The 20,431-nt window shown below is 51.9% G+C and overlaps 1 protein-coding gene across 8 annotated transcripts in view; it reads left to right on the forward strand.

Annotated features, from left to right (window-relative positions):
- Positions 1-17,263, forward strand: part of UBR4 (ubiquitin protein ligase E3 component n-recognin 4) — a 139,878-nt gene extending 122,615 nt beyond the window's left edge. For all 8 annotated transcript variants that reach the window (XM_077971818.1, XM_077971854.1, XM_077971834.1 and 5 more), the window contains 9 exons: positions 1,541-1,759; positions 2,585-2,698; positions 3,698-3,840; positions 4,241-4,366; positions 6,107-6,301; positions 9,206-9,430; positions 12,896-12,986; positions 14,009-14,171; positions 16,877-17,263. In XM_077971818.1, the coding sequence (XP_077827944.1) occupies positions 1,541-1,759; positions 2,585-2,698; positions 3,698-3,840; positions 4,241-4,366; positions 6,107-6,301; positions 9,206-9,430; positions 12,896-12,986; positions 14,009-14,171; positions 16,877-16,941 (1,341 nt within the window). In that variant the 3' untranslated portion in view covers positions 16,942-17,263. The remainder of the gene's footprint in view (positions 1-1,540; positions 1,760-2,584; positions 2,699-3,697; positions 3,841-4,240; positions 4,367-6,106; positions 6,302-9,205; positions 9,431-12,895; positions 12,987-14,008; positions 14,172-16,876) is intronic.
- The last annotated feature ends 3,168 nt before the right edge of the window (positions 17,264-20,431 follow it).

The following is a 20,431-nucleotide window of genomic DNA, read 5'->3' on the forward strand; positions in this document are numbered from 1 at the left end:
TTATTGTAATTGAAGTGAGAGAAATGGTGGCCTGAACTAGCTCACGGATAGATTCAACAGAGATTGAGCTGGGAGGAAGAATAAATGGGATTTGGAGAGTGACTGAATGTGAGAAGCGAAGAAGCTGGATGAATCAAGAACCCTGCTCGGTGATCGAGACCATCCTGCCTAACATGGTGAAACCCCATCTCTATTAAAAATACAAAGATTAGCTGGACGTGTTGGTCGTGCCTGTAGTCCCAGCTACTCAGGAGGCTGAGGCAGGAGAATGGCGTGAACCCAGGAGGCGGAGCTTGCAGTGAACCGAGATCACACCATTGCACTGCAACCTGGGCGACAGAGTGAGACTCCGTCTCAAAAAAAAAGAACCCTGCTCAGTTTCTGGACTGAGTGATGAGGTGAATGGTGGTGCCACTGAGATGGAGAAGATCAGAGGTTTGCAAGTAAGGTGGAGGAGAGTTCATTAGACTATGCTATGAATGTATGGTCTGTCCTATTAATAACTAGAATGTAAGTTAAATGAGGGCAAGGTCTTTGTTTTCCCAGCACCAAAAACATGTGCAAGCATGCACACACAGTAAACAGCCAGAATGTTGAGTTTGGGAAACCTGTGGAAAAGCTCAGTACGAGTTGAAATATGGGCTTAGCATTTAGGAGCATGAGACATGAGGGAATAGGTAATTTTGCTGAGACACAGATATCGGAAGCAGACTTACTGTGAGAACAGATTTATGAGCTGCTGAGTGATCTACTGGCTGTGTTGTTTTCAGCCTGTCATCTCATATGTAGTAATTGCTGTCAAGTCACTTGTGACATGGTGGTGAGGATTTCAGGGATGTGGTGATATTTCTCAGTGAGCTCACCTGGAGCGCTTTTTCCAACTACACCTGCCTTTAGCCTTCTGATGTTCTCCACCCCTGTTTATTGCGTGGCCCTATATGTAGTGACTTCCAGCTTTTTCAGGCACAGAGGTTTCTTGTTAATATCTTTTTTGTGGTTTAAGTTTTTAATGTCCATACCTGCTTGTAGTCATTGCACCTCTAGTATCCCTAGCCTGAGAAAACTGTGCTCCTAGGTTTGGTGGACCCAGGGGCTCCCAGGTGGATAACTTAGGCAGGTCCTTATGAGAACATCCAGCGCCTGCTTTGGCTGGTGAGTTCACCATTTAGGACTCGTCAGGTGCTGCTGCTTGTCTTACCAGAATAAGGGAATCTTCTCCTGACCCCTTTCCACATCCTCTGTGATGGATGCTTTGCATATGTTATCTAGTTTTCAGTCATCACAGCAACCCTTGCATTATCCCCATTTTATAGATGGAAACACTGAGCTTAGAGCATAGGAACTGGTCAGAGGCAGTAGCAGAGCCAAACCCTCTTCCATTTGTCTGTCTGTCAAAGTGTGGAATCAAAGGACGTGATTGCAGCTGAGCGGGTGACATGAGATCGTGCACAGTGGTTGAGTTTCTAAACCTTTAAGCTCCCGGGGAGAAGGTTTGTCTACGTAATTGGAGGCATGAGTCTCTCTGGTCTCTTATTGGCAGATTCTGATTGGAACTGACTCCATCTCGAACCTACATAAGCTGGAGCAGGTGTCCAGTGATGAGGGCATTGGGACCCTGGCAGAGAACCTGCTGGAAGCCCTGCGGGAACACCCTGACGTAAACAAGAAGATTGACGCAGCCCGCAGGGAGACCCGGGCAGAGAAGAAGCGCATGGCCATGGCGATGAGGCAGAAGGCCCTGGGCACCCTGGGCATGACGGTAAAGCTACCTCCCAGAGTCCCCATGTTTCTGCCCACACTTTGATGAGGAGGTGGCCATGGGACAGCCCTGGGGTTGGCCATGGGGAAAGAGAAGGCTGGACAGAGGAGGAGGAAGGAACTAGGTGTGGTCGACCCTCTCAGAGGTGGGACTGCTATTGTTCTATCATACAGATGAGACTCGGAGTAAGTGACTTACGAAGTTTACCAGAACAGTAAGCCGGTGATAAGAGCCATTGTTTATTGAGGACTTATTTAAGCCCTCAAGTTGTTCTAGGAGGTAGATATTGTTATACCCATTTTCCAGATGAAGTAACTGAAACTGAGAGGTGAAGTAAATAGGCCAAGGCACATAACTAATCAGTGGTTGACACAAAGGGCTCTGTGCTCTTCTAACTGTCCCACCTTGGAGGAAGCAGAGTCCTACAAGCTCCTTCTCCAAAGCACAGACTTGAGTGTCAGCAGTTGAAAAGCTCACGTGGGAACAGTGAATGAATCAGTGGGACAGCCCCTGGAAGCTGAGACTTGGCATTGCTGGCACAAAGATGCTGGCACGAAGAAAGGGGGCTTTTCTGATGGCAGGTGGCACCTTGCCAGGGCTCCAGCTGGATGATTTCCTTTGCTTCAGTGGCTCCTGTAGGAAGAGAGAATAGCAGAAGGGCCTGGGTCTTTATCCTCATTAGAAGACAGCTCAAGGGCTTTCTTTTCATGCACCTGTCCTTTTAGTGGAGGTAGAAAGTTAGCCCTGTTCCTGAGCATCCCCAGGCTAGGGTGGGAGAGGGTGTATGGAAATCCCCCTTGACATGCCGCTGGGGTTCCCCTACAGACAAATGAAAAGGGCCAGGTCGTGACCAAGACGGCACTCCTGAAGCAGATGGAAGAGCTGATCGAGGAGCCCGGCCTCACGTGCTGCATCTGCAGGGAGGGATATAAGTTCCAGGTACAGCTGCGGGGCTGCGGTCGATCCTGAGGGCCCAGCCTGGCCCCTTGTTCTAGGTAGCATCCCCCTCCTCTCCAGGCCATTTTGTTCTTAGCTAGGCAAGGTCAAGGCCTGCATCTTAGGAGATTAACAAAAGGACCAGCTGTCCTCTTTAGAGGCAGGAAGGCAAACTCATCCGAACTTTAGACTTTGTTATCTTTATCATTATCATCATGACAAATGCTACTGATTGTATTCTTCCTGTATGTGAGGCCTCATGCTCAGAGCTTTGTGTAAACTGGATAATTTTATTTAAACCTGTAAAAAGTCTCAGCTTGTGGTTAAGCAAACAAAGGTCACATGGCAGAGCCAGAATTCCAGCCTAGGCTTCTCAGACTCCAGACCTGGGCTTTTAAAAACACGACATGCTGCCTCTATTCAGAATAACTGGGGAGAAAATTAGAACTTTCTTGGCTTATCCAAACTAGATTCCACCTGAAAGGAGCAGAGCAGCCAGTGACCTGCTGGCTCTCCTGAAGGCTCAAAGGTGGCCTCTTCTCTCCAGCTTGAACTTAACTGCTCAGAACACAGGCTGTGGAAGGGCAGGTGCCTGGACCACAGGGCTCGTTAGTTCTGTATAGTGCAGGTTCCTCAGAGCTGCCTGGCAGGTTTTGAAAAGCAAGGGAATATCGAGAAGTCACTTCTGCATTTTCAGACAGATGAAGCACAAAGTAAAGAAAGATGGCCGAGGCTTGCTAATGTGTCTGCCTCTACATCTGCACCGCATCCCCTTCTTACTGGTTGCTCCCATAATCCTCATTTCACTAGGGCTGCGCCCAGCCAAGTGCTTCACCAACAGACTGAGGAACTGGCCTCATCTGCTCTTCTGAACTTCCCTAGCGAGAGCAACATGAACCCCAAGGCATTGTCCAAGAAGGGCGACAGTTCCCCTCTGCTCTGCTTCCCCTGAGCCTGACTTGGAGTTTCTCCTCTCCTCTCCTTATGTTGTCATCTTTGCAGCCCACAAAGGTCCTGGGCATTTATACCTTCACGAAGCGGGTAGCCTTGGAGGAGATGGAGAATAAGCCCCGGAAACAGCAGGGCTACAGCACCGTGTCCCACTTCAACATTGTGCACTACGACTGCCACCTGGCTGCTGTCAGGTAGGCCCTGGCTCTTGCGGGAAGGCTCCTTCAGTAGGCCTGCCTGTGGGCCTGGAGTGGGTGGGACTGCCATCCTCGTGGTTTTAAATCTGCTCCTTAGGGTCTGGGGAGTAGGGTGTTCTGCCTGACACCATATAGGTCCCCAAGCAGTTATTTGAATGATAGGAAAATATGCTTTGGCCTGGGCCCAAGGCTGGTGAGAGCAGCCCTGCCTACCGCCGTCAGCAAAGCCAGCATGTACCACATTGAGGCTACAAATGGCAAATTCTCTTCGCAGGGTCAGGAGCCCGGGCTGACTGACTTCTTAGTGTTGGCACGCCCCCACCCCCACCCCCGCCCAGGTGCCTGGTGGCCACCTTAATTCCAGCAGTCGCTTGTCCCTGCTCTCCTCCCTATCCAGGTTGGCTAGAGGCCGGGAAGAGTGGGAAAGTGCCGCCCTGCAGAATGCCAACACCAAGTGCAATGGGCTCCTTCCAGTCTGGGGGCCTCACGTCCCTGAATCAGCTTTTGCCACTTGCTTGGCAAGGTGAGTGTTGAGTATTTTTCCATGGTGGGATGGAGGGGATTTGCAGGGGATGGAACAAGACCTGCTATCAACCCAATCCCTGGTGACACCATTTCCTGTTACCTGCTTTGGGAATCCATGTCTGTCTGGTGACTGGGGAACTGTCCAGAGCAGACAGGGTGGGGGATGGAGGCTTACTCAAGGGGTGACCTGACATGGCCTGCCACAGGGTAGGAGGAACCAGCACCCTCAGCTTACCGGGCACCAGATGAAATTTCTGGGTCTTCACTATGCCTTTGCTTATCTTATGACATAAGATAAGATGTAGGACCCTGACTTGGTCCTTGAGGCCAGAATTTGAGTTCACTTCTACAGCGTGTGGCTCTGAGGTTTAAATAATGAAACTGGCTTAGTGGCAGAGGGGATGCTGGGCTCCTTAGAAGGCCTCCCTGGTCCTGAAAACTCGGATAAGAATAGCTAAAGCATCTGTGAGGTCCTCATGTCTTGCTGATGCCTTGTGGAGTGGTGCCCCACCCCAAGTCCTGTTTTAAAGCTTAGAGATAAAACCATGCCTGTCAATAAAACAGGCAGCTGACAGTGATAGCGGGCAGCATGTTGAAATGCTTAACCTGTGTTCTTTTGTTTTGAGACAGAGTTTTGCTCTTGTCACCGAGGCTGGAGTGCAATGGCGTGATCTTGGCTCACTGCAGCCTCCACCCCCCAGGTTAAAACGATTCTCCTGCCTCAGCCTCCCAAGTACCTGGAATTACAGGTGCCTGCCACCACGCCCAGCTAATTTTTTTTTTTTTTTTTGAGACGGGCGTCTTGCTCTGTCGCCCAGGCTGGAGTGCAGTGGCCAGATCTCAGCTCACCACAAGCTCCACCTCCCAGGTTCACGCCATTCTCCTGCCTCAGCCTCCCGAGTAGCTGGGACTACAGGTGCCCGCCACCTTGCCGGGCTAGTTTTTTGTATTTTTTAGTAGAGACGGGGTTTCACCATGTTAGCCAGGATGGTCTCGATCTCCTGACCTCGTGATCCACCCGTCTTGGCCTCCCAAAGTGCTGGGATTACAGGCTTGAGCCACCGCGCCTGGCCACCCAGCTAATTTTTGTTTTAGTAGAGACAGGGTTTTGCCATGTTGGCCAGGCTGGTCTCGAACTCTTGACCTCAGGTGATCCACCTGCCTCGGCCTCTCAAAGCGCTGGGATTACAGGTATGAGCGCCCCCGCCCGGCCAGGCATGTATTCTTGTATACATTGTACAGGTGAGATGCAGAGTTTGAGCAACTTGCTCGAGGTCACCCAATTAATAAGAGGCATAGCCCAGATAGATGGGAACGTGTATTGACAAAGGGGAAAAAATGCCTTTGTTTGGAGATTGAAGAGCTCATTCTTATGGACAGATCACTTTGTCAGTCAGAATGGATGAGTTCTACATTTCTTCCTCCAAAATGTACTTCACTTGTAGCCACGGTATGTCCTACAACATTGGTCCATTAAGAAATGGGCCCCCAGGAGTGGTGGGCTCTCATCAAAACTTGGAGAGTGTCACATTCAGTCACTGCAGAAATGAAAATGTCCTATGGCCTTGTCATCCTGCTGGCCCCAGCCTTGGCCTCAACTTTCCCTTTTATTCTTGTCTCCATTTGCAAACCTTTGCAGCTATCAGGCCCGGGAGTATTGGAAGGAGGCTCCATCTCCCAAACTGGGTTTTCACCAGGAACTACTTCCATTTCATTGTTTGTTCTGCTTCCCCTCTAGACACAACACTTACCTCCAGGAATGCACAGGCCAGCGGGAGCCCACGTACCAGCTCAACATCCACGACATCAAACTGCTCTTCCTGCGCTTCGCCATGGAGCAGTCGTTCAGCGCAGACACCGGCGGGGGCGGCCGGGAAAGCAACATCCACCTGATCCCGTACATCATTCACACTGTGCTTTACGTCCTGAACACGTCAGTACCCTGTGTCCCAGGGGTGGCATCTTGCACACCTACCCTGCATCCCTCTGCCCGAGATCCCTCAGCTTCTTCATAGCCTTTCTTGCTAGTTCCAGAGCAAGTGTCTGGCCTGAGGCAGCCTTTTTGCCGAGGTGGGGATCCTCATCTGCGTTCTTTTAGGGCCGCGCAGAAAAAGCAATAAAGGGAACTTCCTTCCCCCAAACTGCCCTGTCTCCCACCATGGGCAGCCCAAAGACCACATCCTTGGACTGACCTTCAGCTCATAGGCGAGCAGAAAATGGGAAAAGTCAGGCCACTGAAGCCTCTACTTCAATGCAGCTGCTACTTCTACTTTCCAGACTGTTCTCTTGAATAGGGGGAGGCCACAGGTTGGAGCTGCACCCACATCATTAGTCAAGGGCATATGGTTTGTTACAGGTGATGGTTTCCCATCAAGGGGATGCAGCAAAGCTAAGGACCAGTTCATAAATGGAAAACTGGATTTGTTATCCCTGTTTTCTCTACACTGGGTAATGCTTCTGGCAAGTGTGAAGGGAAAGGGAATGTTCAAGATTATCTGGGAAAGTCAACCGACAAGGAAGGCAGCCAGGAAAAAAAAGAGATTGGTAGTTTTATCCATATGCACATTATGGGACAGTTAGGTTGGTACCTGGAAATATAATTTTAAAGAAGCTCTTAGGCCAGGCATGGTGGCTCGCGCCTGTCATCCCAGCACTTTGGGAGGCCAAGGTGCTGAGCCCAGCCTAGGCAACATAGTAAGACTCTGTCTTATTAAAAAACAAATTGTTTTAAATTAGCCAGACACACACCTGTAGTCCCAGCTATTCGGGAGGCTGAGGTGAGAGGATGGCTTGAGCCAAGGAGGTTGAGGCTGAAGTGAGTCGTGATCACACCACTGCACTCCAGCCTGTGCGACAGAGCAAGACCATGTCTCAAAGAAAAAAAAAATTAGGAGATTGACTATCCTTTAGCTCTTCCATTTAATTCACTGTTTCATGCTTCTAGGCCCCATCTCCTAGCAAGAGGCTTACAGTTCCCTGTTGAAAGGTTGTGTATAGCTCACCCCGGGTAGCTGCAGCACAGTTTAGGCAACAGGACAGTCCATCTCTTGTCTTCTCTGGTTCTTTCTCTTCAACAATGTTATTTTTTCCTTCCCTCCCGTTTCCTTGTGAGATAAAAGGCTGACCTCGAGACCACAGGCTTCATTGTTAAAACATGCAGGGGCAGGTTGACATCAGTACATTACATCATCTGCTGAACTGCTTAGACTGGCGGGAGCAGCACCCGGGCAGCAGTGATGGCACAGACCTTCCCACTGTCCAAATGTCGCTCCTTCTCAGTGGTCCTGGGGCCCTGGACAGAGCCCTGGGTAACTAGGTGTCAGTATACTTCTGAAAAGCCAGACATTTGTAATTCTCAAGTCCCTTCATTGGAAAGGGAATTGGCTCTCTCACAGTTACTTTGGTCAGCCCGAGGCTGACCCAGAAGCTTCACAGAGAGGCCTTGCTTCTTGGCCACAGACTGCTTCCCAATTGACAGCTATCCAGTTGACATTGGTGGGCGCTTGGTCACAGCGGGGTGAGTGCGTTTGGTGGAATATATGTGTATGGAAGCAAATATGTCACAGCATGGCCACTGTAAGCCAGACCAGAGCCTGAGCAGGTCCTGCAGCAGCCACAAGCCTCGGATTCCTTACAGGGCTGGAAGATCAAGTTGAGTGTACGCATCTATGCCCATCTGCAGGCAGCAGAAGCAGGCAGGGTGTCCTTGCACCCTCTCCTCCTGCTTTCCCAGAGTCCAGCATCTGTGCCAGTGTCAGCTATAGACCTGGTAACTTGGGTTCTAGTGTTGTGTTTGTCCCCACTTCTCCCCACCAGTGCCCCATGGGGTTAGGATAGGGCATCAAGCATTCACGGCATGAGAGCACCATTCAGGTTCTAAGGAGAGAGTGTACCCAGAAGCATGTCATCAGGAAGGACTTAAGTCACCTCTCAGTGCTGACTCCGTCAAATGTCAAAGCTTCAGCATGGGGAAGGAGGCAGGGTTAAGATGGACAGGCTTCCTGGCTTGAGAGCCCAGTTCTTTCCACGATGTGAGACTTTGGCAGAATCCTTACCTCCTGCGTACTGCAGTTTTCTGTTTCTTAAAATTGGGATAGTGGTGGCACCTGTCCCATAGCGTTCTTGTGAATACCCAGTGAAGTAATCCCTATAAAGCACTTAGAGCAGTGCCTGGCACTGAGTTTGCTGTGGTCATCATCATCATCATTGCAACTTAGGACACATGAGGACAAGAAGCCGCGCTCATCTGGGAGAGACTGTTCTCACGAAGGCGGGAGGACCTAGATCATAAGAAGACAAACCGGAAGAGGGAGCCTAGGAAAGGAACCACATGCAAATTTAGTGCAAACTATGTAAACATAACAAGACTATGTGGAGCAAGGGGGAGTCAGGCTGTGGACCCGCTAGGGAATCTTGATTCATGTTTTGACCCCATTACTCACTAGCTTGGTGACTGGGCAAGTCACTTCACTTTTCTGGGCCTCTGGAGTTACTAGCACAGTTCCATGTTGGCGGGATTGTGAATGTCCCTGATACATGGTGCTCAGAAGCCAGTAGTTGCTTGGAATTGTGTCAGAGCTGGGGTGGGAGCTAGAAGCGGGGGCCAGGGAAGAAGGGAAGATGCCACAAAGAAGGGCCTGGAAGGGGAAGAAGGGCATGGATCATGGATTGTCAGAGGGAGTGGGAGGAGTAGTCAAGGATGGGTGGGGGGTGTTCAGTCATCCAAGCGTTCAGCAAATGTCACAAGACAATGACAAATTGAGCAAATTCTTCCTGCTCTTGCTGCCGGGTCCTGCTTCCACCCTGCTCTTATTTTATCGTGCCTGTTTTCTTCTAGAACCCGAGCAACTTCCCGAGAAGAGAAGAACCTCCAAGGCTTTCTCGAACAGCCCAAGGAGAAGTGGGTGGAGAGTGCCTTTGAAGTGGACGGGCCCCACTATTTCACGGTCCTGGCCCTTCACATCCTGTCCCCTGAGCAGTGGAGAGCCACACGTGTGGAAATCTTGCGGAGGCTGCTGGTGACCTCACAGGCCCGGGCAGTGGCTCCAGGTGGAGCCACCAGGTCAGTACCTGCTTCGGGAAGCTGCTGCTCACTATTTCCCATAATCAGTTTTGAAAAGCTGCTTAGCGGTACGCATGTGCTAGGTGGAGGCATGCTTTGTGACTGCGGCAGTGGACACCAGCCCTTCTCCCTTCTCAGTCTGTCATGTCAAGAGTCTAAGCTGATAGCTGGAGGTTGCCTGATCATTTCCAGGTTTTATGTTCAGCTATTACAAAGGTAGAGGCAGGCTTACCTACTGTAGAAAATGTTGGAGAGGAAGGCAGCCAGGCACTGGGTGGTACAACCAATGAGACGATCGGAGCTGCCAGGGCTGAGAACAGTAATCAGGTTTTCCAAATCTTGCTGGCATTGGCATAAGCCAGGAAAGTTTCAGTGTGGCCACATGGGGTATTTTCTAATAATTAAAAACTCGTCTTCACTCTCCCTTCTTGGTTACATTCCTATCCCATGCGTCCCACAGTCCATGAACCTTTCTTCTTCTAGACCACTCTCCTGTACATGTGGACACCTCCCCAAGAAAGAGCGTGTCAGAAAGGAAGTGGTCTTTGATTTATGACCTTGGGCTGTGATTTGGGTCTGATGGTATCGAGAGAAACAGCTGTAAACAACCACCACAGCATCTCTTTGAGGACCCACATGGATTGCTGTGCGCAGCGGAGACTCCATGGGTACCACTCAGGCTGCCAGTGGCCCCACACAGTCTCTGCCTGTCGTGGGGAGCTACAGAGCAGGCTTTGGGTTTGGCAGTTTGCTTCTGTCCCTCGAGTGAAATGTGCCTCTGCTTCATTTCTAGAAGATCGGTTTTGTGATTTTTGTGATACTGCTTTAGCCCAGCATTTGTGGGATCATGTCCACATTTGTAGGCCAGCCAGGGAGCAGAGGGAAACTTTTAGGGCCATGATAAAGACAAGCCAAGTGGAAATAGCGTGTGCCCTCATTGGCACACCTGGTATCTTTATGTCCATTAGCCCTAATTGATCAAGCATTTCTGCTCTGTGGGCACTTCATGCCCCCAGAGAGACCAGGTTGGAGCTGTACTGTTGAATCTGGCCTGTACCAAATTGTCACTGGAGAGTGGGAGGGGCAAGTCTTGTTAGATTCCTAGGTAACCCCTGCCCCCATTCCTAACATACCACTTTCCAGTATTTCCCAAGAGCCTGAATTAATAGTTAACTAACTGCTGGAAATCAAAAGTTAGATCTTGAGAATACTAAGTTGAGAAGTCAGGCTTGGCCTGCATCCATTTGCTGCATCCATGCAAAAGAGCGGCCGTTTATTGGGCACAGTCTCTCCAAGGCGGGTGTGAAATCGGAACCCACAGGAGCTGTTTTGCTCTCAGTTAGGAGACTAGCATTCATTACTGTCCCAGGCAGTTAAGGAAAAGCTGATTTGGTCACAGCTTAATTAGGAAATCCAGTGTGAGCTACATTCATGAGTTGCTGTTTTCTCTGTAGCAGTTTAGTCACCTTTACTAATTGGCCTTAAATAATTAAGTTGGGCAGGGTCACTCAAGCTTTCTGCTTACCAAAGCAGAACAGCCACAGCAAAGGGCCAAACATGGCCATGGTCTGGGGCTGTGAACCCGGCACTCATCAAGGAGACTAGGAAAGGCACTGTGAGTTTGCCCGATACTGGGAGGAGACCCACTGGGAAGAGACCACGGCTGGAAGGGCGTTTAGAGGTATCATCCTGGCATTGGGGCAGCCTCACTGGCGGCAGTCTTTGTCCTAAGTCCTGTAAGTCATGGGGTAAGGAGTAGTAGCAGAGACACAGAAATGTAGCTCAGCAGAAGCTGGCCTCTTCTGCACATTTGACATTCAGAAAAAAAGTTCCTCTGCCAGGAACTTGCAAGTACAGAAACCTGGGACGTTCTCAGGCATCTGTCGGAACTTGATCTGTTACCTTATCTGCCAGGGTAAAGAACTGCAGAGAAATGGATTCTTGTCCTAGTTCACGGGTCCACCTTCTAGGACTTTAGGCTGCAGCATCGTCACATGTATGCAGGAGAGAAAGTGGGGGCTCGGGAAGGTACTGGGGCAGAGGGAGGCCATAGGAAGCATATTTTAGTAGAGAGGGAATTGTCCCCATTATTATTATTAGTCTTTTGTGAGTTATTTATTGAATGCAGGTGTGGATGGCCTGTCTCATGCTAGGCAGCCCTTCACTTGAGGCCCATATAGTTTTAGCTTCTATAATAAATACCATCTATGTTGTCTTATTTTTATGATTCTTTTATATATCCATGCATTTTAATACTAAACATTTAATATATGTCCCTTTAGTCATGGGATGTGTTCCAGCCGAGGGGAGCCTGGTCTTTCTGTATTTCATACTGGCTCTACCTGCTGTAATCATCCCTCAAACCAAGAGTGCCTGCTGAGAATGCAGTGGACGTTGTTAGAGGCGTTCCCCACCCCCACCACGACCCCACCACCACCCCCCATATTCCAAGGAACTGGCTGATCTCCAATCCTGAACTGAATCATTAGATTAAGTAGCAACGATACTGGTTAGAAACAACGGGGTGTGGTGAGCAACTTGGATTATCCCAGGATTTAGGTGATGTCAGGGTGGCTGCATGCTCCATCTTAGACATTACCATTGCTTAACACCAGCTTCCTAGCAGCTTGCTGCCGTTTAACACAGCACAAGTTTGACAAGTTACTGTGTTTGACTGGTTTGGGTCTGCTGGCTTTTAAGAAATTTCTCCTAATGGGAGCGTAAAGACTGAATTAGAACCTTGTTTCCTACCTCATTTATTAGGGTCCATCAAATTCCAAGAGTTTGTGGGGGCCCAAACACAAGGGATACATAGGAATCCTTTGCCTTTCTTTAAGTCAGTAGCCTTGTGTTTGCCACGTCTGCCCTGGTGATGTCTCCCCTGGTTCCATTTTACCCTGATCTGGAAGATGAGCACTGAGAGAATCAGATGAATTTCATGGAGCATTTTTTTTTTTTTTTTTTTTTGTTGAGACAGAGTCTCGCTTTGTCGCCCAGACTGGAGTGCAGTGGCCGGATCTCAGCTCACTGCAAGCTCCGCCTCCCGGGTTCACGCCATTCTCCTGCCTCAGCCTCCCGAGTAGCTGGGACTACAGACGCCCGCCACCTCGCCCGGCTAGGTTTTTGTATTTTTTAGTAGAGACGGGGTTTCACCGTGTTAGCCAGGATGGTCTCGATCTCCTGACCTTGTGATCCGCCTGTCTCGGCCTCCCAAAGTGCTGGGATTACAGGCTTGAGCCACTGCGCCCAGCTTCATGGAGCATTTTTATGAACAATAAACTTCTGGGTCCCAGGGCTCCAGAGGTTCTTGCCCACAGCTGCTTTTTTCCAAGCAGAAGGCAAGTCCCTGGAACTCCAAGATGCATAGACCACTGTGACTCTTCCTTGCTCCCAGAATGCCTTGCTCTGTCCTTGTGAGTGTCCTCCTAGGGACTTCATGTGATGGAATTGGATTTTCTTTTGCAGGCTGACAGATAAGGCAGTGAAGGACTATTCCGCTTACCGTTCTTCCCTTCTCTTTTGGGCCCTCGTCGATCTCATTTACAACATGTTTAAGGTAAGGAGGCTGTCAGAGGCCCAGTGGGTTTTGGCAAGAATGTAAAATGTGTGCACTTCTGTCCCTGACCCTGCCTCAGCACCCACATGGCTGCTCCTCCGCTGGCCTGGGGGTGCTTTGTTCCTAGAAACAAACAACCCTAGCTGTGGGAGGGATTGGCACTGGCAGCCTGGAGCCTTTGTCTGTGAGGTACATTTGTTTTGTTTTGTGAGACGGAGTTTTCTCTTGTTGCGCAGGCTGGAGTGCAGTGGTGTGATCTCAGCTCACTGCAACCTCCGCCTCCCAGGTTCAAGTGATTCTCCTGCCTCAGCCTCCCAAGTAACTGGGACTACAGGCGCCTCCCACCATGCCTGGCTAATTTTGTATTTTCAGTAGAGATGGGGTTTCTCCATGTTGGTCAGGCTGGTCTCAAACTCCTGACTTCAAGTGATCCACCTGCCTTGGCCTCCCAAAGTGTTGCTATTACAGGTGTGAGCCACTGCACCTGGCCCACATTTGTAGCTGAGATCACTCCCGTCACCTGCTCCTGAGCCTGCTCCAGGCTCGACTGTGCAGGAAGACCTTCCCTCCTGAGTCTGTCTTTGCTGCTCTTGCCGCGCTATTGGGATCAGCTCTGTTGCCCTGAGTGAGTCTGACCTACCACAGCCAGCTTATAACAGGACAGTCCTCTCCGGAGAGAATCTGAGTTTTTGAGTTGGTTCCTTTCGTCATTGGAATGAAACAGCTCATGGAAGCACGTCGACAAGTCCCTTTGCTCTGGGGAATGTGGATGGGAAGTGTATGGGGAAGGAATGCAGCCACTTGGAACCTGTGGGTTCAGTGCCTAATAAGGGGGCCCTAAGAGGAATGACGTAAAATTTTGTTGTTCCTGGAGACAAAACACGCGCTCTAGGGTGTGTGTTGGTATGCTTTGGTGTAGGTTGGGAGGGCCGTCCTTTGAGGGGTTGAAATGGCCTGACTGACTTGAGGTGGAAGATGAGGCAGCAGTCACCCACCTTTCTGTCTCCTGTTGATTCTCGTAGAAGGTGCCTACCAGTAACACAGAGGGAGGCTGGTCCTGCTCTCTCGCTGAGTACATCCGCCACAACGACATGCCCATCTACGAAGCTGCCGACAAAGCCCTGAAAACCTTCCAGGAGGAGTTCATGCCAGTGGAGACCTTCTCAGAGTTCCTCGATGTGGCCGGTTAGTGTCAGGGTTTTCTCTTTTAAAGATCCTCGGCAGCAAAGCCCCGCGTCTTCCTCAGTGGGGCCAGCCGTAGCTTTATTTTCACAACCAGAGGAAACGCAGTATGGGCCAGCCTGTCTGCTGCCACCAAAAGCCCTGGGAAAGATGCCTACATAGCAAGTCACCAATAATAAGAACAGCAGCTCTAACATGTACTGAGCACTCCCTCTTTCCCAGGCATGGTCTGTTCACTGTACATGATCTCAGCCCTCGCGGCAGCCCTATATGAAGCAGGAGCTTTGGTTATCCCCATTTTCTAGATGGGGTAAATGAGGCTCTGAAGATCAAATGAGTGGCCAGGGGAACATAGCTAGAAAGTGGTAGGGTCCCTGTTTGAGTCTGTTTTTTAACGGCAGTTCAGAGAATTCACACGCAAATTGCAATGCGCCGTCTTCCTCCCGCGTCTTAGGTCACAGTTGAGGGAGACATGGGCGAGCGAGCAGGGCCCCTCTGAACTGTGGGTGTGGGGGTTGTGGTCCGACAATTCCTTATCCCACTGCTAGTAAAATTGAAATTCTTTGTATAACAAATTTATCATTCTAATTGCGAACAAACACATTAGAATTGTTTTGGATTTCATAACCAAGCACCAAGGGACAGCAGAGGGAGGTGACTTGGCCCATGCCTGGGAAATCCACCTAGGGTTAAGAGACAGTGCCCTGTCAGGTTGTGGGCGCTGTGGCGTTACAGCCCCCATCAGAACACCCTCCCTACAAAGGTCAGCTCCCCAGAGCCAAAGCACAGGTCACCAAACCTGCCGACTCTTTTGTGAACTTGTTTCACTTTGTTCTGGTGTTCATCGTGGGAATTTTTTTTTTTTTTTTTTTTTTTTTTTTTGAGACGGAGTCTCGCTCTGTCGCCCAGGCTGGAATGCAGTGGCGCGATCTCGGCTCACTGCAAGCTCCGCCTCCCAGGTTCACGCCATTCTCCTGCCTCAGCCTCCGAGTAGCTGGGACTACAGGCGCCCGCCACCACGCCCGGCTAGTTTTTTGTATTTTTAGTAGAGACAGGGTTTCACCATGTTAGCCAGGATGGTCTCGATCTCCTGACCTCGTGATCCACCCGCCTCGGCCTCCCAAAGTGCTGGGATTACAGGCTTGAGCCACCGCGCCCGGCCCCATCGTGGGAATTTTGTGAAGTCTAAAGGAGAACAATCGCCCCCAGATCCCACTCTTAGGAGAACGCCTCTGCTAACATTTTCTCTATCTTGTCATCCTCTGGGAATGAGACCCACTACAGGGCCGGAGGGTTGCTCAGTGTGAATTCCTCTTTCTTCCCAGCTCAGAGCCAGCTGACAGATTTTTCCACAAAGCTCTGTGCCTCCACGTTGGCTACCCCTTGCAGTGGCCTCAGTGGAAGCTCTGTGCTGGGATGGCCTTCGTCGGCTTGGTGCCTGCCTCTGCGTCTGGGTGGGCCTGTGCTAGCACTGCTCACCTCCGTGTGTTTGTTAACTCCACCACCTCTTTACAGCTCCCACTGGCTCTGTTTCAGCCTAGACGTTTCACCAGCATCATACCTTAGCACATGCCTCATGTTCTTCCCAGAAAGTCAGCCCTGGGACCAGGTGGGCTGCTCAAGTCCTCAGTGCTGGGCCCTGTGCCTGTTGCATGAGCCTGTGTCACTGTGACTGTGGAAGTTGGAGCTAGTGAGAGGAGGAGGAGGTGGGCAGGGGAAGGAGGGTCCCCTGGGCTCGGGCTCCACACCAGCCCTGAGCTGCTGGCAGCACCCCTGGCCTGCAGCCGGGAAGAGCCAGAGCCCTTGCCGGGCAGCGAGCCTCCGTGCCTTCCACTCCTAGGTCACGTTTTGACAGCACCCCTTTATTACTTTGTTTAAGCTGTTAGAAAATTTCAGAACAACAGACACACCCTGTTCAAATGTGAGAACAAAAACACCTTCCAAAGCCAAACGGGGATAGTCTGAGCCGCTCTCTCTTCCATTAGCCCAGATGCTTGGGCGATGACTTCAGTTCGGATGCCGCCAGGCCTTTGGGGCTAGCAGCTCCACGGCTGTTTTACATGTGGCTCCGGCGTCTCCTGTCCCCTGCTCAGTCACAGAGGGGTGGGGCCACCAAGGCCTCTGTGCAGCATGAGCACCTTCTGTGAGTGAGGCACATGAAGGGCCTCATTGAGCCCCCACGGTGGGGCCGCAGGGCTTCTCCCTGTCTCCGTTTGATGGCTGAGGAAATGGAGCTCCTGAGCTTTGACAACCTGCTCAGGAGCCCAGGACCCATCATCAGATCAGAGCTCAGAAGAAGCTGGGGTCCTGCCACCCTGCGCTGCTCCTCCCAGCCCTCAGGGGCAGGGCTTTCTCTGGTCCCAGATCCCTTTGAGAAGATGGTAGACGGCAGGCCCTCTCCTTTCAGAACCCAGCTTCCATTTTGCACTGGGAGTCAGTGGATTTGCACATCCCTGGGTGTCCCTGAGCCAGGTGTGGCCTCTTCCACTTCACCCCCAGCAGCAGTGCCTGCTTCTGAAACAGGACTGCTGCTGCGGAACAGGGTTTTGCTCAATGACTGCCTCCCCGGTCATGCTGCTGTCCAGTGAGCAGCCAGGCCAGAGCTTCGGGCCGCAGTGTGTTCTCTGCTCGATGCGGCAGCCGTGACTCAGGGGGAATGGGGGCTGCACGTCTGCCCCTGACACACCTCTGCCCGCTGTGCTTTACAGGTCTTTTATCAGAAATCACCGATCCAGAGAGCTTCCTGAAGGACCTGTTGAACTCAGTCCCTTGACCACCACACAGCAGCTGCAGTGGCGAAGACGAAGCTGGCTTGCCTTCCACCCTCTGTTCTCCCTCCTTGTGCGTTGAGTTCCCTCCGCGGATGCTGCATTGTTACCCCGCCCTCCCCTCTCTCATTTTTCTTGGTGTGGCTTGGGGTTTTTAGGCTTCCTGTTTTATCTCGTGTGTGTGGTGCACTAGCTATGAAGTTGTCTGTAACCCAAGCCATCAAAGGGCCTGTACATACCTAGGAGCCATGAGTTGTCCCGGCCAACTTCATACTTGAGTTTGCACATCTTGAGAAATAAACAAATGACTTAATACACATTGAAAAAGAAGGTGTAGCCTGCTGCTGCAGCTCCTCCTCAGTGGTGCAGGCCAAATGGTTTCCCTTGAATGCACAGCCGTTTCCGGCGTCAGCCCGGGAAGACTCGTGTCAGAATCGCTGTCTCCAGGCCTGTTGTCAGTGCTAAGTGGAACCTGTCTATTCTTGGCCAGCAAGTTGGGACACCACATTTGATCGCTCTGATTTTTCCCAAAACAAAGCCCATGCCTTGCTCTTAATTTTTTGGCCTTAAGAGCTGGAACCCAAAGATACGTGGAACAGCTTTCCACGCCCTCGGCCGAAGGAAGGCTGGTGGAGTAGGGCACGGTCTTGTTGGACCACAGAGGCCTGGGGAGCATTTGACGTTCTCATGCTGCTGTGAATCGGGAATCCCTTGGTGACTTCTCTCCAGGGTTGTCATGTTAAGAGAGGGCCTGGGGCAGACTTAGGATCAGGATAAAGAGAGTGGCTGCTCTCGACATGCCAGGCACCCAGTGTATCTTATTTCTAATCTCTTCAAGAAAGGGCCCAGGAGCCAGAGCCACTCACCCAAGGGCTCCCAGCCAGGGGCTGTGGAGTTGTCAGGTTTGTGCCTCCGAAGCTATGTCCTGACCAGTGTGGCTGCCGCTCCTGGAGACCTCAGACCTGCTCCCCTACACACGTGGGCAGCAGGACTCCCGAGGGCCTCTCCCCAGACTTCGGGAAAAGGCTCCCCTCGTGGGAGGGAGGGCTCGCTCATGCCTGTCTCCTTTTTTCTTTGTGGGCCACTCAGCCAACTGACGTCGCCTCCTCTGTCTGGATGTCCAGTTTCTGTGGCTCACTCCTCAGGCCAGATTGTCTGGGACTGGGGGTGGCCTCTGGGCTCCTGTAGACTTCCACAGCCAGGATTTCACATCCCTCCCCAGAGCCTCTGACCGAACAGCCACAGGCGGGCATGAGTGTGATGCCTGGACTGAGCTGGAGAGACAAAGGCGTTTGTGGCAAGGGCCCAGCTGGAAGCCCTGGCAGACCAGAGCATGCATGTGCTGGCTTGCACGAGCACACTTTGGTGTTTGTGCTGGGGACACCGGGCTTCTGAGGGACTGGCATGGCTCCAGGGAGGGGAGCAGCCTGGTTGAAGCGCGGCCAGGCACTCACTCCTTTGTTCAGATCCCAGCTCCACTGCCTGCTGTGTCCACAGTCTCCTCACCTGTCAAATGGGAATGTCTCTGTGGCGGGAGGGTGCTGAGGTTTCCACGAGCTAATCTGCCTGCCATGTAGAAACTAGTAGCTTCTCTTACTGTTAGTGAATTTGTTTTAGTCTGAAGGAGGCACCCATGCCCCGGGTGAGGACGATGGAGACCCTGGTCTCGGCACACTTCTGCCTCACACTAGGAATGCCCCGGGCTTGCGCCCGCTGTGTGTCTGTGCTGGTCACTTTCTGTTGGTCTCGAGAGACCGATTCAGGTGTTCAGGAGTCTGTGTTCACTGTTACATCACCCCCTTGTGAGGAATAAAGTGGAGCAGCCTCATCCGGACAGCGAAGCAGGGAGGGAGCGTGGGGAGCAGCCAGGTGAGCTGGTGGCATGGGGTCCGCTGCGCGGAGACTGGCCTCGCTGCTTCGTGTGGCTCAGGGAGGCTCAGCACGTCCATCATCACACTTCAGGGCAGTGAGAGTGGACCTGGTGCCTTCAGAAGCTGTCCCGAGGCCTGCTGCTCTGGCCTACAAAGGTGGAGTCACCAAAGCTCATTACAAGGTGTTTGCTTATTTTTGTCTGCCGTGCATTTTTTTATTTCTTGCAAAGGCCTCAGAGGATGTTGGCCCCAGCCCAAACATATCTTGTTTTCACTGGTAGAGCTTTTCCTGGTGTCTGCACAGGGATGCTTCTAGTGGCGCTGCCATAGCCCCAGACAGGCTGCTGACACGGCAGCCATGAGGTCTGCAACAGGTTCCAGGGGGTGCTTTTGGCCTGCTCCAGCAGGAGTGGAGGCTGGTCTGGGCTCCGGCAGGAGTGGAGGCTGGTCTGGGCTCCGGCAGGAGTGGAGGCTGCTCTGGGCTCCGGCAGGAGTGGAGGCTGGTCTGGGGAGGGAGCCACACCTCTCCAGGCCCAGGTCTCACGAAAGGAGCATAGAAGGGCACCGAAGAAAAAGCCACTTAGCCCTCTCCTGTCCCACACCAGTATCTGGGCCCATTGTTTCTTGGGTCCCTGTCTTTCTCAATAGGCAGCCCCTGTTGGGGAATTAAGTTGATTCTGGACTGCCTACGCCTAATGATAGCTGCACTTTTAATCCTATAAAGTTCGAGTTCAGCTATAAAGTTGGGGAGGCAGTGTCAACACCTTCCTTGTAGAACGGCTGAAGCCTCTGGCATTCCTCAGTCAGCAGCCGCCCTGGCGCCCAGCTGTCCAAGTTTGTTGCTCTTAGAGGTGAAAAGGGAGGCCCCCTGCCTGCACCTCCCCTCCCCAGGGTTGTTTGTTGGGACACCAGGGGCTGTGCTCTGTTCTCTGCATTTCACTCCTGCATCAACCCTGTACATTAGGTGCTGGAATTTCCGCCTTGGCGATGGGGAGGCGGCCCCCAGAGGAGGTAACTGGCCTGCTAGGGAGTCAGAAGCTGAGCGGTCTGTGGGACTCCAAAGATTACTCTGGGTCATGCGACTTCATTTGTTCCTTCCAGGATGTAGCAAGTGTCTCCTCGGTGCCAGGGACTTAACAGAGGCGGAGGGCACAGCGTGCACCAAACAGGCTCTGTCCTCATGGAGAGGAGAGAGTCAGAACTGAGGGGTTCCAGGACAGGTGTGAGGTGGCAGTGTGGAGTGTAGACAGATCAGCATGGGGGACAGGCTGTGGCTGACATGCTCCTTAGGTGGGTGGCCGGGTTGGTCCACCCCCAGCTCCAACCTGCCCATGGCCAGATTCTCGTGTCTGGTTGCTATGGCCATCCTCTTTGGTCACTTAGCAAACCTCAGCTGGGCACCTAGTCTGTGCTTGGCTGTCAGCATGGGGTCCCTTTAGGGGACTGGGAGGAGCCAGAAGAGACTCACTCTGCTCTCTAGGCTGCAGAATGTAGCCCAGAGCTGGCCACTTCCCACCACCTTTGCACCCAGACCCAGCTCCTGCATCTCCCACTTCCTCCCGCTCTGTAGTCCGTTCTCCAAGCACCCGGAACAGTCACTTAAAAACGCTGCAGGCGGTTGCCT

The sequence above is a fragment of the Macaca mulatta genome, chromosome 1, assembly GCF_049350105.2.
Source record: "Macaca mulatta isolate MMU2019108-1 chromosome 1, T2T-MMU8v2.0, whole genome shotgun sequence".
Lineage (NCBI taxonomy): Eukaryota > Metazoa > Chordata > Mammalia > Primates > Cercopithecidae > Macaca > Macaca mulatta.